Source organism: Pseudonaja textilis, chromosome 3 (genome assembly GCF_049901715.1).
Source record: "Pseudonaja textilis isolate UNSWEBS1 chromosome 3, rPseTex1.2, whole genome shotgun sequence".
NCBI classification, from domain to species: domain Eukaryota; kingdom Metazoa; phylum Chordata; class Lepidosauria; order Squamata; family Elapidae; genus Pseudonaja; species Pseudonaja textilis.
The window spans coordinates 135,165,914-135,183,936 of record NC_141992.1 but is presented as its reverse complement, the minus strand read 5'-3'; the positions used below and the strand labels follow the sequence as shown (position 1 = coordinate 135,183,936).

Sequence of the window (18,023 nt, the reverse complement as noted above, 5' to 3'; positions counted from 1 at the left end):
GAAATAAACCCTCTGTGTGGTGATGGACAGCTGTGATGACTCAGAGTGTAACAAAAATGTAACAAAACCCAAAATGTAAATAAATGTCCTTTAATGCCCCCAACTTGGCCCCATTGTTTAATAATTCTCAGTTGGAGATAAAACTTACTCAAAAATAGTCTTCAAAAGAAAGCAATACAGTCTGAACTTAATGAGCAGACAGAGGTGAAATAAAAAACCAAAACAAACTACAATGAAGGAATTTCCACAATGGACCAGGATAAGTAATTACTAACTTCAAGGTGATAACAAGGCACAGTCTGTTGAAGGATGCCAACCAAGATCACTTCAGCCCAGAATAAAACACGCTTTGCTTCTGGCAACGCTGTGTTTTAACCGTCTCTCTTATATACTATTCTCCCCAGCTGCAACCAATGAGTGGGGATCATGGCCGCTTCCTCTCACATAAGCCAGGTTGTTTCCTTCTCCGTTCCTCCCTGCGTGTCCTAGGATGAAGAGGGGATGGGCCTGGTTTTTCCTCTGATTGCCCAGCCAGCCTCTGCCCTTCCCTAGCCTCCTCCGCAACCTCCAGAGCCACACCTCCATTCCCTGTTATATGTTCCTCCTCTCCCTCAGAGTCCGACTCTTCCAAGGGCATGACACCAGCTTAGCTACACTAGTATGACTAGGATATGATAGTTGCTTCCCATACATTTATTTATTTATTTTTAATGTGCCAATACAAATGCATGTTTGTATGTGTGTGTGAGTATGTATATTATAATCGTAATATAATATACAATGATATAACAATTTAATTAGGTATTAGAAGAACAAGCAAGAACTGCTCGTGGTGATTAATTATTTTTTTTTATTGGGTATGTTTTGTTGTCATTTCTTCAGATCCCAGGGTGAGAGGGTGGCTTCTGCTGGATTCATACTTACCTACTTTTGCTCTCACCATCCTATATCTGCTCTTCATATGGCTGGGCACCATGTTTATGAAGAATAGGCCTGCTTTGTCACTCAGGGGCCTTCTTATTGTGTATAACTTTGGTGTCACAGTGCTATCGTTTTACATGCTGATAGAGGTATGTCTTCTTAACCGAAGAATTTTCAATTTTCTTTTCTTGGCTTTTTATTCAACTGATTGGGGTTTTATAAGAATATTTGGGTCAACTTGACTTCAACCTTCTCAAAGTGAAATTGAGAGATGTTTTAAATGCATCTATTCTATACTGTACATTCAGGAACGCCTATTCTTTTAATTTCTGTGATCTCTATGATTCAATAGAAGTAAAAAACAACAACACCAAGGCATTGTTCATAGAGACGTAAGAACAGACACTGAGCATTAGACCCATAGAAGCAAGGGTGTACCACTCTAGACAGGACCCAATGTTCAAAATGTACAGTGGAACCTCAGAGACAGTCCAGTACATCATGGAAGGGTGTAAGATGTAGGCAGGACAGCATACACACGAAAGGCACATCTAAGTATCTGGCATTGTATACAGGAACATCCACACAGTGTATGAGCTAGATCCTCCCAAATTCAGATGGGAGATTCCACGGGTCATGGAGAATAAGAGGGCTAATATTCTGTAGGAAAGATTCAGATAAACAGCAAGCCATGCTAATAGAAGTTGTGGTAATAGAAAAAGACCAGAAGACAACAGTGGTGATAGATGTAGCAGTGCTAAGTGCCAGCAACACCAGGAAGAAGGAGTGTGGAGAAGCTGGAGAAGTACCAGGGTCTGAAGGAGGAACTGGAGAGGATATGGAAAGTAAAGGCCAAAGTAATCCCAGTGGTGGTAGAAACACTCCTAACAGTTCCTAAGAATGACTTCAGAGCTCTCTGTCCAGAAAAGTGCAGTACTAGGAGCAGCTAAGATACTGCACAGAACCCTCAAACTCCCAGGCTACTGGTAGAGGATGTGAGATTGAGGAAGGCCTACAGGAATGAGGAAGGAATTGTCTGCCTGCCTGCCTGCCTGTCTATCATCTATCGGCATGTATTTCTCTCTCTCTCTCTCTCTATCTATCTATCTCTCTATCTCTCTCTATCTCTATCTAATCTATCAAAATAGAGAACTTTCTTGATCATTTGGGTGTTTCAAATTGCATACTTTCAAATATCCCCAGTACACTGCTTTTTTCTAATGCAATTATGACTGTTTAAAAATAATATTTCTACAATGTCTTATTTCCTACAATAACACATAGTTGGGTATAGCTGTTCCTATTTATCTAAATCTGAATGTCAACCACTACCTAATTAAATAGTGGCTCTTGCCATTAGAGTATGTGAGAATTGACAAGTCCTTTTTTAGCTAAAGTGCAGGCAAATGCACTAAGGAAGACTTTCCTTAGTCTTCCACTGAATGCTTAAATGTCAGAATTTTGAATATTCTAGGGATACTGTAAAACAGTCAGGTTAATAGTAACAATTACCATTGACATATTAAAAAACAAAATAATGCCTAGTTTTAGACATAATTCACATCACTTTGTGCGATAACATTCTCTCATGGATGACAATGACCACATTTTGATTATTTAGCTTAGGGTACAGCATACACTATATTCTAGTAATTTATTTTTCTGGGATAGAGGAGCTGTGGTCTTGTAAGTACTGCCTGCCTTATATCTCAGCAGTCCATCTAAAATCATGGATTAAACTCTCTCTTTGAAGAGCAACTAAAAATAGGTAACCTACATAGAAAGCAGAGCAGGAAATCTGGATTGCTCCTTGAACAAAGCGATGATGAAGGACCTCCTCTCTTGGCCTAGGTTTGCTTTTTGGATTCTGCACTGATTTTCTCCACCTTTTTTTCTGAATCCACCTGAAAAGAAAGAAACAAACATGTCCTTTCAGCATTAATTAATCTTGGATTTGGTTGAAACACTTGTCTTATCCTACCTCATCACAATACCACCACAAAGAAAAAAAAGTTTCATATTGTCTACATTCATGCATTACAGAAAGAGATTATAATAATAAGTAAGATAAGTAAGTTTGGAGTTTTAGATTGCAGTCCAGATGTATTTTGGAATGCTGACCATTTCGAAACCAAGACCTTATGGAACATTTGTGGACCATTTGCACTTCAAGCAGCTCCATAACAACTCTAGGCACCTGCCAAAATCAACCCAATAATGAGCAGAATTTACACAGGAAGGTTTCTGTCAGTGGTTCTCAGCCACAAATGAATATTAGAGTAAAAAAAACTGAGTGACTCACCCAGATGTTTATATCTTTTGCCAGTTCCCTTCTGAAGTCAAGGTGGACTACATTTATTTGATCTTTATTCGTGGTAGCTGGCCTGCCCTCTTGAATGTTCGCAATGTATGTTATGGGTTTAAGAAAGCCATAAAGAACTCTTGCTTTTTGACTAAACAGAATTTTGTAGCAAACAAATTGCTGACTCATACAAAATAATTGCAGAATAACAATTTAGAAAGGAAGAACTCTTGATTTATGTCTGTCATCCTTCCAGACTACATGTGAAATGGAAATTGTTTACGACAAGAGAATTAATCCTAGCAGTGAAAGAGAGGACTATAAGGAACACCGAAGAAAGTTCCTTGCAAACTTGGTTCTAGGATTTTAGCTTTATCAGCTTTTTAGTTAAGCTTTCCAGCTGAATCCACAAAACAGAAACTCTCAGGTTTCTTGCCTGCCTTCATGACTTTGTGCCACTTGCAAGCATGACAAATGATACAAAGGCTGTTATTATGACTAGGAAATATGCACTCCATTAGGCTCCTGCAAAAATATATCTCAAGAGGCAAAAATCATGTTGCTCTTTTCATCAGCTTCCTCTGAATTCCTCTGGCCAAACAGGTTCATTTCACAGAGGCAAGGGGCACTGTCAAATAATGAGCCATTCCCTCAGATTGCGAGAATAGTGGATTTATACCTCTATATGAAATTGCATTTGATCTTTTTTTTATGCGCCTGCCACTTCTTGTTTTAAAGTTTTTTCTGTTTCATGATTTCCAGATTTTTGTATCAATGCTTATTTTACTAACTTTATTATGCTTCATAATTAACAAAATAAAAATACGGATACATCAAACTATTAATAAGGACCGGTTTTTCCCAGTTCTATCTATGTTACCCACCAGAGCCAGGAGGCAAGGAATGTTACAGACCCCACTCTTTCAGGACGTTCATTAGTGGAACCAAGAAGACCTTCTCCATGATTGACTTTTCCCTGTGATACATCATCCCAACAGAAAAAAAGATCCCCACTTTCACACTCTTCGAAAAGGTCCTGAAGATATGGTTCTGCCTATTGACCTGGGGACCCCAGGGTAATATGGAGCCCATCGAGTTTGATTATTGTCACCATGGGCATGGGGTTTTTTTTGGCTTTTGTATTGAGATTTTTATTTTTGTAAGCCAACCGAATCATTGTGAGCTGAGTGGCTATATCAATTTTTCTAAATAAATAAATTTACTTCAAAAATAAATAATAATTAAAAAGAGAGAAGAATGGGTCTGAAAATTGTTTGAAAAATTCCAAAATCCTTTACTCCCTTTGCCAACAAAAATCTAATTCACGTTTTGGTAAGCTACCAATATAAACAATGATACTATGCTTAGACATCTTGTAAGAGAAGACACATCTTACTTGATTAACAAAATCCCTACTTTCCTCACATTCAAAATAACAATGGAGTTTACTTTTGAAAGATTATGGTAAATTTAAACCATTTCAATTTTGCATTAGGCTGCAAATTTTTGTTAATATTCTTGACAAAGGTCACTGTATTATAATTCAGTTCAATTATAGCTTTTGGAAATTGAACAGTTCCAGTCATCTGAATAAAAATGGAAAGGAAGATTGCCAGAGAATTAAGTGCAGTATTGTGAAATCAATACTGTTAGAAACTATTTGAATGAAGAGCTGAAGAAGCTTCTTGGATGAGAAGCAAAATATCCTCAAAGAAAAACCAGAAAGTCCAGTTGCCTCTTGAAAAAGCACCTTTGGGATATTTGAAAGAATATGTTTTTAATATGCCTAAAACTGAAGTTATCTCTTACTTAAATCCCAAGTGCATGCCATAATTAATATAGTTTTATTTATGTTTGTTCTAGTTATACAGGCACTCATCTCATATATATGACTCTGGGAGGCTTACAAAATTAAAAACAAATAATAACCAAAAAGAACAAAACACATTGAAAATGTAAAAACTATTAAAGCAACTACTGCATTTTCATTCAGAGTAATAAATATGTTTTTTTCTTTCAGCTGATTCTTGCTACATGGGAAGGAAATTATAACTTACAATGTCAGAACTTGATCAGCGCAGGAGAAACGGACATCAGGGTAAACGAAACTTAGCAGGGAACAAGGTTTTCGCACATGCTTTAATGCATCTGACCCGAGCAATCAATCTGCATAGGTGTAGGATCTGAATCCCTAAAATTCCCCACAAGAGTCTTAATGCATCAGGAGAGCATTAAGTTAAAAACATCTGCTGTAATAAATGTTTTGTACAGATTTCAACAACCTTAGCAGTTACTGTTCCCCTGAATTTCTTGGTGCTTATTTTGGACAGTCATGTATGCGATTGCATTGTCTATGTTTGATTTATATGACTGTCCATTTTACAACAGTGACTTTGGGTGATGTACAGGGATTAAAAACAGATGTTCTATATAACCCATGGTGCCCAAGATCAAACCAATAATCCCAATCATAAAAAAAATAATCACATCAGCAGTAGAACTCACCTAACCTCTTGATCCAAGAGCCTAGGGAAAACTCTTCCGTGTACTTAAATTCCAGTGATGGGAATTTTTGTTTGCCTTATTTTTATTCTTACTTCTTGTTTGTGCACAAGATTCATTTTCCTAATCTTAAAATTCTTGTAAAGGTTGTTTGCTTTTTATTAGCAGAATTGTCACCAAAATTATTTTCCTAAAAATAGTTTTACTAAGCTCCGTTATGCCATACATGTTTTGCCACACAGTGTCATGTCTTTCCTTGCCTAGGTAAAGAAGCACTGTGCATAAGGTGAGAATGAGCAGTTACATCTTTGACATCGTAGTCCAAGCACCTTCCTTTTCCTACATCCATTTAGGTGTGTCTGTTCAAAGGACAAATGGTTATTGTCAGGCTATATAATTACTTCTAGAAACTGAGGCTGTCAATGTAGTAAGTCAATGTAGAGCACAGGTGTCAAACTCAACCAAGTCACGCGACATATCACAACATATCGCAACATTTTTTGCCTTTGCTAAAAGCCATTGGGCACCTTCTTAGAAGTAAAGAGACAGACTAATAATTAAAATACAAATATGTTTCCAGTAACATTAAATTTTATTTTCAGCTACTGTAGAGTATCTTCAGAAAGAATTAGTATTTTTTCCTACGGTTTCTTTAAATTAACTGAATATGTTGTTATAAGATGAGATGATTAATTTTGCAAATTCTTTCTTGCAGGTGGCCCAGGTGTTGTGGTGGTATTACTTTTCCAAAGTCATTGAATTTGCTGACACTGTTTTCTTTGTTTTGCGAAAGAAAAACAATCAAATAACTTTTCTTCATGTTTATCATCATGCCAGTATGTTTAACATCTGGTGGTGCGTCATGAACTGGATACCTTGTGGACAAAGTGAGTATATAAAGATGTCAATTAAGATAGTGCAAAACAACATACTTGGAAAACTTTCCTGTAGAATGTGTCTGATTGCCAATCTGCATTATTTAAAAAAAAGTGTGTGTGTGTAACAATACCTTTAGTAAACATGAGTGAAAGATGGGTCTGACTCCGAATAAACATTCGGCAATAGTTGAATAGAGGATCATGGAAGACTGCAGGCGGCCACAGAAATCAAGATGTATTCTTCAGTACTAAGAAAACGGTAATGTTTGAAGTGTCATAAATTGTCACTTAAGTATAACGCTGCTTCACAGAAAGAAGTATTTTATAATAAATATGACAACATATTTATGTTTTCACAGGCTTCTTTGGACCCACTTTGAATAGTTTTATCCACATCCTCATGTATTCCTACTATGGATTGTCAGTCATTCCATCCATGCGTAAATACCTTTGGTGGAAGAAATATCTCACTCAAGCACAACTGGTACAATTATATTCTCATTTATTCTTAGTAAATCACCATTTAAAGAGTAAAAATCCTAAGTGTTGAAGCAAGGTAGAATTATGGGGACAGACCAATTTTGAAACAAAGAAAACTGAGGAAAGAATAAATTTGGGTGGTAGATTATTCAGCTTTACAAAACTTCCATGGTAAGTTCTTATGCACATTTGAATCCAACTATTTCTACTGTATAATGCAGTGATGGGCAAAACGGGACCTTTAAATGTGGAACTTTGCTTCCATTTGCTTTAACTATCATGATTGTTAGTGTTTGGGGACAAACCCCCAAGCAGAGTGCACAGCAGCAGTCAAGCCAGGCAGCCAAATGAGAGAGAGGCTGGGTGACAATGCTTAAACTCTAAATGAATTAAATAACTATTTAAAACTACAAACAGTGTTTTTTGTCTCCAGTGTGTGTATACTCTTGGGCCCAGCCTCTCTCTCATTTGGCTGCCTGGCCTGACTGCTGCTGTGCACTCTGCTTGGGGGTTTATGCCCAAAACACTAACATTGATTATGGGCCCAGCAGTGAGCACAGTCTAACTAACCAGGTTATAGCAGTGAGAGTTGGTGTGAGTTGCACATTACTGTAAAAACAAATTGTTTGTTAAATAGTTATATATCTGAAGAGCAATGGCACAAGTAAATTTGCCAAGTCTATCCATGATATCCAGACTAGATGGAACAAACTATGTTTCATGGTCAATGAAATGTAGTTTACTTCTACGAAGAGAAGGTTTGTGGGACATAATAACAAACCCACCAGATGTATCTAACTTAGATCCTACTGTTGAGGAGGATGCCAAAAAGATACAAGACTATGAACGAAAGAATGAGCAGGCTTTATGCATCATAGGACTAACTCTCTCAGACCAGCAACTCATTCATATCCGTGGAGAGGAAAATGCTGCTAACTGCTGGGAGAGTCTCAGGAAGATTTATGTTCGAGACAGTGTAGGAGCCCATATTAATCTTACACGGAAGCTGTTTAGAACACATCTTGAGAAGAATGGAGACATGTTAACTCATTTAAACTGTATGAAAAGCATTTTTCAGGAGTTACAAGAAAAAGAGCTTATATTTAATGAGTTGCAACAAGTATACATTATACTGTCTTCTTTGGATCGAAGCTATGATGATTTTGTGACTGCTTTAGAGGTATTGCCAAAAGACAGTTTATCAGTAACCGAGATTACCGGTAGGCTATTAGAAGAAGCCAGAAGAAGGTTTGAACGTGACCAGCTGAGAGAAGATAAGCCTAATGAAGAAGAGAAATTATCTTCAAAGCTTGAAAGAAACCAACTTAGTAAAGTAAAGCACCCGGAAGAAGAGAATTTATCTTCTACGGCATACACAATTAAAAAGTGTTTTAATTGTGGAGGCAGAGGACATTTGGCAAGATTCTGCAGAAAAGAAAAACGCCAGAATGTAAAAAAGCCAAAGAAATCCTTTGAACTAGCCACGTTTAGCAACTGTGATGTGAAGAGTGATTTATGGGTGGTGGATAGTGGTGCATCCCACTGCATCACGAGAGATAAGACAAAGTTTATAAAAATGTCTACAAGCTCTCAACATATATCACTCGCTAACGGCTGGCACCTCAAGGCCAAGGGTGAAGGTATTGCATACTGTCCATGCTTAAACCAGAATATAAAAATGTTGTATGTACCACAGTTAAAGATGAACTTACTTTCTGTAAGAGTATTAGATAAACTAGGTTATGTAGTTACATTTAAGAATAATAAGTGCACACTTGATAAAGATAACAAAAGAGTAACTGCAGCTTTAAAATGGAACATTGTATGTCTTACATGATAGTAAGAAAGGGGAGGCACAGACTGTATTTAACAATATAAAGCCTCATAATGAATGTATCCATTTATTGCATAGGCGTTTGGGGCATGTAAATTTTAAAATGCTAAAACGTACAGTAGAGTTATCTGAAGGAATAAGGTTAAAACCCTGTGATAAATATTTGCGTTGTAACGTCTGCTGTGAAGATAAGAGTAAAATATTGCCTGCAAATAGGCTAAATGGTTTCAAAACTAAAGAACCTTTAGAAGTAGTATTTGCAGACATTATAGGTCCAAAGAAACCCAGTATGGGGGGTGCTCGATATATACTGAGCATTATGGACCATTACTCTAGATATGGGTTTTGCTACCTAATGAAAAGCAAAACTGAAACATATCAACATTTCTTCAACTGGTTAAAGTTTGCAGAAAGAAAGACTAAACGGCAACTGATAACCCTGGTGACAGATAATGGTACGGAATTTGTTAACAGCAAATTCCAGAATAGATTAAAGGTAGCTGGAATAGAGCACAAGAAATCTGCACCATACAGACTACAACACAACACATTTATAGAGAGAAGAGGCCAAACACTACAGGCAATGGTTAGAACAATGTTAACTGATTCTGGATTACCTGATTCTTTGTGGGGGGAGGCTGCAATGTGTGCTAATAACATATTGAACAACGTTGTTAACTCAACTACTGGTGAAATACCATTCACCATGTGGCATGGCAGGAAGCCTGATCTGAGTTACCTGCACACATTTGGTGCACCAGCATGGGTGCATATCCCTACACAACTCAGGCGTAAAGGGCAACACAGAGCTAAACAATTTTTCTTCGTTGGTTACCAAGCTAACCATAGGGCATATAGATTTTGGGAGAAAGGCACATCTAGGGTGTTATGTAGTGCTAATGCCCAATTTCTAGAGCACGTAGGATGGGATAAGTTAGAACAGGATAACAATAAAGAAGTGATTATTGAATCCTATAGAAATCCCATTAATTATCCCTGTAACTTTAAAAATAAAGTAAAAAGAGAAGTACAGGAAGAGATAGAGCCCATAAAGGAAGAAATAGCTGAGCAAACTGAGGAACAGGAACAGATAGTAACTCAAAAAAGTCCTCATACAAGCCCTGTAATTCCCAGAAGAACTACACGTATATCTAGACCGCCTGATAGATACCAGGCTAACACAGTGTGCCAGGTTAATAAGGTTCCATATACTGTGGATGAAATTAAAATGTATCCTTCTAAAGATAAGGAAAGTTGGTATGCAGCAATGAATAAGGAATTGAAATCCTTAAAGGAGATGAAAGTATATGAAAATGCGAGATTACCCATATAAAACCCATTGGCTGCAAATGGATTTTTAAGATAAAAACTGATAAGGATGGAAATATAATCCATAAGGCAAGATTAGTAGCCCAAGGTTTTAGACAAAGTGCCAATGACTGTGATGAGGTATTTGCACCTAGTCTTTTTTTTTTTTATTATTTTATAAATTTTTATTATTTTTTTAACATAAAAAACACAACAACAAAACATAAAAGTATCAGCTCCCCCATATTTTTGTACACACAGTAAGTCGGTTGGTCCATCGGTTTTGTGCATTCACCTCATAGTCACAATTACAGTTACTTTATATAATACTCTTATCAATACAAATTTATAAATCCTAGTATCGCTATTAAAGAAAAAAAAAAAATTTGACTAAACTTTTATTCGATCATGCCTTTATGAGATAACTATATTTTAAATATTTTATTCTAAAACAAATCTTATAATCATACCAATTCTATCCCAAATATGAAAAAGAAAGAAACAAAGAAAACTATTATATAGATATAGTATCAAAAACCAATAAAAGAAAAGGGAAAATAAAGTCATTATTATTCCTTATTATCTAACTTTTATATTTTAATATTTCATCATTCAACCATTGATAGAAAAGATCCCAAACTAAATAAAATTGTTTATCTTCTTGCTCTCTAATTTCAAAAGTCAATCTACTCATCTCAGCACATTCCAAAATTTTCTTTACAACTTCTTCTTGCAATGGAATTTTCTCATTTTTCCAATTTTTTGCAAATACAATCCTAGCAGCAGTCAATACATTTACAATCAAATATTTCAACTCTTTACTATAAGTATCTGGTAGTATTCCCAATAGAAAAACTCCGGTTTCAAGTCTATATGCTTCTTTGTCATTTTTTCCAGCCACATGTGGATTTTAGTCCAATATTTTCTAGCATCCTCACAAGTCCACCACATGTGATAGTATGAACCAGGTTTCTGATGACATTTCCAGCATTTTTCGGATTTGTTCTTGAACATTCTTGCTATCCTTGTCGGGAAAATGCCACCTGTAAAACATCTTATACAAGTTTTCTTTATAGGCTGTAGACATTGTCATTTTATAATTTTGCGACCATAATTTCTGCCATTTCTCTAAATCAATCCCATATCCAAAATTCCTCCCCACGCAATCATAGTTTCTTTAACTTGTTCTTCCTCAAGCTTAATTTGCAATAAATAACCATACAATTTTTTAATCACCTTTTCATCAGTACCCATCAAAATCTTATCCAAGTCAGTTTGCTTATCATAAAATCCCTCTGCTTTGGAATCCTCATAGTACTTTGAATGTATTTGCAAATATGAAAACCAATTCATCTGTATACCTTGTTCTTCCAATTTTTGCATCGATTTAAGTTCACCCTTTTCATCTAATAATTCCCCATAGTTAACTGTTTGTTCCTTTTTATAAATTATAGGATAAGAAAACGCTTCTATCGTCGATAACCAAACTGGAATTTTCAAATAACACTGTTTTTTTATCTTCTCCCAATTCAACCACAGAGACTCCGTATATAATGTCTTCTAAAATACCCCTGTGTTTTAGTTCCTTGTACCATAAAAAGCATGCCAGCCCAACAACAAATCATGACCTTCTAATGTCAACAATCTGGTTTTCCTTAATGTTATCCATTCTTTAACCCACGTCAAGTTTGCAGCTTGGTAGTACAACTCCCAATTAGGCAGACCAAACCCTCCTCTAAATCTAGCATCCTGTAAAAGCTTTAACTTTATTCTTGCTTTCTTGCCTTGCCATATATACTTCAAAACAATTTTATTTAAATCCTCAAAATATTCTTTTCCAAGCCTAATTGGTATTGTTTGAAACAAAAATAAGACTCTGGGTAAAATGTTCATCTTGATTGTTGAAATCCTTCCTATTAATGACAATTGTAAGTTCTCCCATTTTTTCAAATCTTGAGCTATCTGTTGTTTAAGTTTAATATAATTATTCTCCTTCAATGTACTACATCTTGATGTCAAATATATCCCCAGATACTTAACCTTGTTTGTAACTTGAATTTTTAACAGTTCTGCCAACTCTTCCCTTTGTTTCAGCAACATATTCTTTGACAAAATCTTTGTTTTATCTCTATTTATTTTCAAACCAGCCACCTCCCCATAGACCTCTATCTTTTCCAACAGTTTCGAGGCTGTTTCTATAGGGTCTTCCAAGATAAAGACTAGGTCATCTGCAAAGGCTTGTAGTTTAAATTCTTCCTTTTTAATTTTCATTCCTTTTATAGTTTTATCTTCTCTGATATTTCTATTCAACACTTCCAAAGTCAATACAAATATCAAGGGAGAAAGAGGACAACCTTGTCTTGTGCCTTTTCTTATATTAATAGGATCTGTAAATTCTCCCTCCATCATTACCTTAGCTGTTTGTTCATTATAAATTGCTTCTATTGCCTGAATAAATCTTCTAGCAAAGCCCATCTGTTCCATTAAAAGTAACATAAATCTCCAATTCACGTTATCAAATGCCTTTTGAGCATCTAAAAATATCAAAGCCATTTGCTTTTCAGGATGCGCCTCATAGTATTCCAGGGTGTCCAGAATTACTCTCATATTGTCTCTGATTTGTCGCTTTGGCAAAAACCCATTTTGGTCTGGGTGGATAAAGTTATTCAAGTACTTTTAAGTCTTTCTGCTAATATTGAAGCAAAATTTTATAATCTGCATTTAGTAAAGAAATCGGTCTATAATTCTTGATTTGCAGTAGGTCCGCCTCCTCTTTTGGAATAAGTGTAATGTAAGCCTCTGACCATGTTTTAGGTATCATCTTTTTTAACATAACTTCATTCATAACTTCTAACAGTGGAATACACAGTGATTCTTGAAAGATTTTATAAAATTCTACAGGAAACCCGTCTGGACCTGGTGCCTTTCCATTATTTTGTTTCTTAAGTGCTTGACTTAACTCCATCATTGTTATATTACTTTCTAGCATTTCTTCAATCTCTTTAGGTATCTTAGGTAGATTTGCATTCTGCAGGTATTGTTTAACTTTCTCCTCATCAATGTCTTCTTTCTTATACAAATGCTTATAAAAATCATAAATAATCTCTTTTTTTCTTTGCTGCCATAACAAATTTTACCTTGGTCGTCTATTAACTGCGGTATTTTCCTCGACTCTTTCTCCTTTCTCAATTTGTATGCTAGCCATCTACCTGGCTTATTTGCATCCTCAAAATAATTCTGTTTAGCATTCCTAATTTTCTGTGCCAGTTCTTCTTTCTCTATTAAGTCCATTTTATGTTTAGTTATATCCAGTTTCATTTTAACATCTTTTCTGTGTGGCATTTTCTGTAATTCTTTTTCAAGTCCCTTATATTCATCATCCAAGGCTTTAAGAGTTCGCCTTTTCCTGTTATTCTTTTTCTTGTATAGTCTATTATCAAGCCTCTAACATAGGCCTTCATTGTGTCCCAAACATTCTGTATTGAGGTGTCTTCTTTTCTGTTCTCTTTAAAGAAGAAGGCCAATTCTTTCTCCATCCATTGTATAAATTCCTTATCCTTTAAAATAGAATTATTTAATGTCCATCTCGATCTTTTCCTTTGTCCCTTCCATTCAATTGTCAATGGGTTATGGTCAGCCCAAGTACTTGTTTCAATATTTACTTCTTGAATACTAGACATTAAATCTGTTGAGATCCAAATCATATCCAGTCTGGACCATGATAGATGCCTATTTGAATAGAACGTAAATTGCTTAGATTTATCATTTCTTTCTCTCCATATGTCTTTTAAAGTTAATTCATCTATCATTTTAAAAAGGATTTAGGAAGAGTTTTCCTGTTATGCTTTACTGTTGTTGCAATATAGTCAAGTCTATTATCCACAATTCCATTAAAGTCTCCCATCATAATTACATTAGCATAGTCAAGTTCGGCAATCTTAGTATGTAATTTTCTATAAAATTCTTCCTGTTTATCATTCGGTGCATAAATTGCAATCAAAAGTATCTTTCTATTATTGTCCATTATTTCTACCATTAATATTCTCCCATCATCATCTGTATAAATCATTTTTGCTGGAATGGCCTCTTTAATATATAAACCACCCCTCTTTTCTTGGATTGTGTCAAAGAGGTAAACAATTTCCCTAATTTTGGTTGTAATAACAATTGTTCATGTTGCTTTTTAATATGAACTTCTTGTAAACAAATTATGTCGAACCTTAATTTCATTAATTTATGAAAAATCTTCCTTCTCTTAACAGCTGAATTCAGTCCATTTATATTCATTGTAATCAATTTTTTCTCTTCCATAATTATGTTTTATATTTAGATTTAACCACTCTCGTGGGTCTTGCCTCACGTTGATCTTTAATATCCACTTGTCCACCTACTGCACCTTCTTCTTTTCCAACCTCCATTTGTTCCTCTTGGGATTCAATTGATGGGACCTCCTTTCCTGCTCCTCCTTCTCTGCCTCCAAAACCTCTGCACAAAACAGTTCTGCTTTCTCAATTGAATCAATTCTATGTCTCTGTTCCTGCCACGTAAACATCAATCCTTCTGGAATCAACCACCTGTAAGACACCTCTTTTTCCAATAACCTTTTAGTCAGGAATCGGTATTCTCTTCTCATCTCTCTCACTCTTCTAGGTATTTGTTTTAAAACCAAAATTTCTTTACTTTTGTATTTCAGTGGCTTCTCTCTTGCTACTTGCAATATTTGTGTCTTCAAAGATTTTTAATAAATCTAATATGAACTTCTCTGGGTAGGTTATTTCTCATCGCATATCTTGTAAAAACTCGATATATCTCATCAATTCCATCCATCATCTTCTCTTCTGTTATCTCGAGCGCCTCCGCCAGAATTCCTACCATTATCGCAACCAAATCTTGTCCTTTTTCTTCTTCTATATTTTGGAATCTAAGATAAAATTCTGATCTATCCAACTCCCACTTCAACATCTCACTTTTTTCTTGTTCAATCGCTGTTAATCTATTGTCGATGTTTCCAATTTTCTCCTCTCTTTGTTTGCCTCCCTCTTCAACATTTTGGAGTCTCTCTTCATATTTTTCCATCATCTGTTCCATCCTACCTGTTCTTTGTTCAATAGTATCCATTTTTACCTTAAGATCTTGAATTCCTTGCATAATCATCTGGAAGGATACTCTTTCTTGTTCTTTTTCTTTCTCTTTATCTTGCTTTAACAATGTCTGAATTGAGCGCTGTCCAGATGGTGGGGAGGCAGAAGCAGACATAGAGGCACCGAAGATATAAATTTCTTACTCATTTTAAGTGGTTCCAACTCTTCAAGTTTTTTCAAATTTTAATCCACAAAAAAAGAGAAAAAAATATGAAATTATAATCCAAGGTAAAAAGGCCAACAATAAAAAAGCCAAAAGTGAGAGAAAAAAAGAAAAAAAAAAAAAAATTCTTCAAATTCTTCCTGACCTTAGTCCAATAAAAAGAAAAAAAAAAACCATAAAAAAAAGTAACAGTAAAAATAAAAACCCAATAATAATAATAAACAAGACAAAGCCAAAAAGGAAGAAGGGAAGAAGAAAAAGAGAAAAAACAAAAAACAAAACAAAAACCAAGAAAAATAAGTTTCTTCAGATTCCACACCTTAGTCCAGCCAGAAAAAGAAAAAAAAAAGAAAAAACCTCAATTGAAAAAAGGAAAAAGAAATAGTCCGCTGATGTACATTAAAAAAAAAAGGAAAAAAGAGAAAACAGGATCCAAATAGGCAAAAGAAAAAATAAAATCAGTTAAATCAAAATAAAATATAAGTAGAAAAAAGAAATTCAGAGGCTTCCCTTTGCAAATAAATCAAGCTTAAAAGTAAGGACCTTGATGTTAGTGAAGGGGTTGGCAGAACTCAAAAACAACAACAACACTGCACTCTATTTAATTATCCAAGGCTCTAATTATAACTCCCTTCTCTTTCCCACAAGCTTCAAAGCTGAGCCATGTATATCCAGAAAGACACCTGTAATAATATTCCACAAAGTGCTTTCCTCTATCTTATCAGGGGATGTCCTTGAGAAGAAGAGTCTATTTTTTATTTTTTTTTAAATATTTCCGAGCCTCTAGATGGCAGTGTTACAAAGTATCATAGTTCTCACTTTCCCCCCTCCTCTCTTAAGGGAAAGCCGGCTTGCAATACACAAGACAGAAACCGAAAAATCAAACAAAGTCAAGAGAAGCCTCTAGCCCAGAAAAAAAAAATAAAAAGTCCAGAAGAAGAATAAAACATATGAATATATAGAAAAAGAAAACAGTCCAGTTATCCAATAAATAACAATAGAGTCCGGAAGCAAAGAAAAGAAAAAAATGGATTCTCTCTTTGACGTTTCCCTAAAAAACGCCGCTAAATCAATTTTGTCAAAAAACAAAACAAAAATCACACAGGTTTCTTCAGATAATTAGAGTAAACTTTCAAAATTCAAAAATTAAATAAAAAAAGAAGTTCTCACCCAACCGACAAACTCTTTCTCAAACTCTTTCCGTCTGGAGTCGCCCGGCCTCAGCAGCATGGGGCTGCCTCTCCGCCGCTGGCAAGAAGAGCTTCACCCGGCTCTCCAGGGATTTTGCGGTATCCCCGGAATCCTCAGGATATGCTCTTCACGATGGCTGTCCCTACGGGACAGCGTAGGTCCGTTGGACCGGCCAGTGGCGGAGATATCGGCTGCAATCGAGGAGCTCGATTGCAAACCGTATCGCCACGGCGCAAGCTCCTCCCATCTCTCTCATCCATCTTTGCACCTAGTCTTAAAGCAGCAACATTAAGGGCAGCCTTAGTGTGGGCAGCAAGCAAGAAATATATAGTTAACCATTTAGATGTGGAAACTGCTTACTTGCATGCTCCACTAAGACATACTGTATATATGAAAAAGCCTAGTGGATTTAAAGGTGAAAATAATAATGATTGTTGGTTGTTAAAGAAGAGCCTCTATGGTCTTAAACAATCGGGCTATGAATGGAACCAGTATATTGTAAAGGAACTGAACAATATAGGGTTTAAAGCTGGTTTAGCCGATCCATGTCTGTTTAAAAGGGAGACAAATGGGAAAATATCATTATTATTATTGTTCACTGATGATATTGCCTTGATTACTGAGACTAATGATGAAGCAAATAAAATAATAGCATCATTAGGAAAGAAAATAAAAATCAAGCAATTAGGGGAGATAAAGAGATATCTAGGTTTGAATATACTGAAAACACAGAAAGGTTTTAAGATATCTCAGGAAGATAAGATATCTAAATTGCTAATAGATTATAAGATAGAACTTTGTAAGCCTGCAAAGACTCCAATGAGTCAGGATATTTGCAAAATGGATACTCAAAATCCCAAGTTTGATAAGGTAATATATCAATCTTTGATTGGTAGCTTATCATACATTAGCAATTGGTCAAGGCCAGATATAGCTTATAGTATTAATCAACTGGCACGACATAATAATGATCCGCTTCAATGTCATTGGATAGCATTGAAGAGAATCTTAAGATATCTTAAAGGAACGTTACACCATGCACTGTATCTAGAACCAAAAGGTGATCTCATATTGAGTGCTTATGCAGATGCTAGTTTTGCATCAGAAAGAGACACAAGAAAGTCGACTTCAGGAACAGCCATAATGCTGGGTAAGACATTAATAGGTTGGAAGTCAATAAGACAACAGCATATAAGTTTGTCTACTATGGAGGCAGAATTCTCCTGCTTATCACTATTATGTACTGAGTTAATCATGTATAAACAAATGATGAATGATATGGGTATAACTGTAAATTATCCTA

General features: G+C 35.5%; 1 protein-coding gene across 1 annotated transcript in view; it reads left to right on the top strand.

Annotated features, from left to right (window-relative positions):
* ELOVL2 (ELOVL fatty acid elongase 2) overlaps nucleotides 1-18,023 on the top strand; it is a 46,780-nt gene that overhangs the window by 23,741 nt on the left and 5,016 nt on the right. Inside the window, exons 3-6 of the mRNA XM_087930849.1 lie at nucleotides 883-1,070; nucleotides 5,244-5,321; nucleotides 6,441-6,612; nucleotides 6,963-7,087. Of these exons, the coding sequence (XP_087786975.1) occupies nucleotides 883-1,070; nucleotides 5,244-5,321; nucleotides 6,441-6,612; nucleotides 6,963-7,087 (563 nt within the window). The remainder of the gene's footprint in view (nucleotides 1-882; nucleotides 1,071-5,243; nucleotides 5,322-6,440; nucleotides 6,613-6,962; nucleotides 7,088-18,023) is intronic.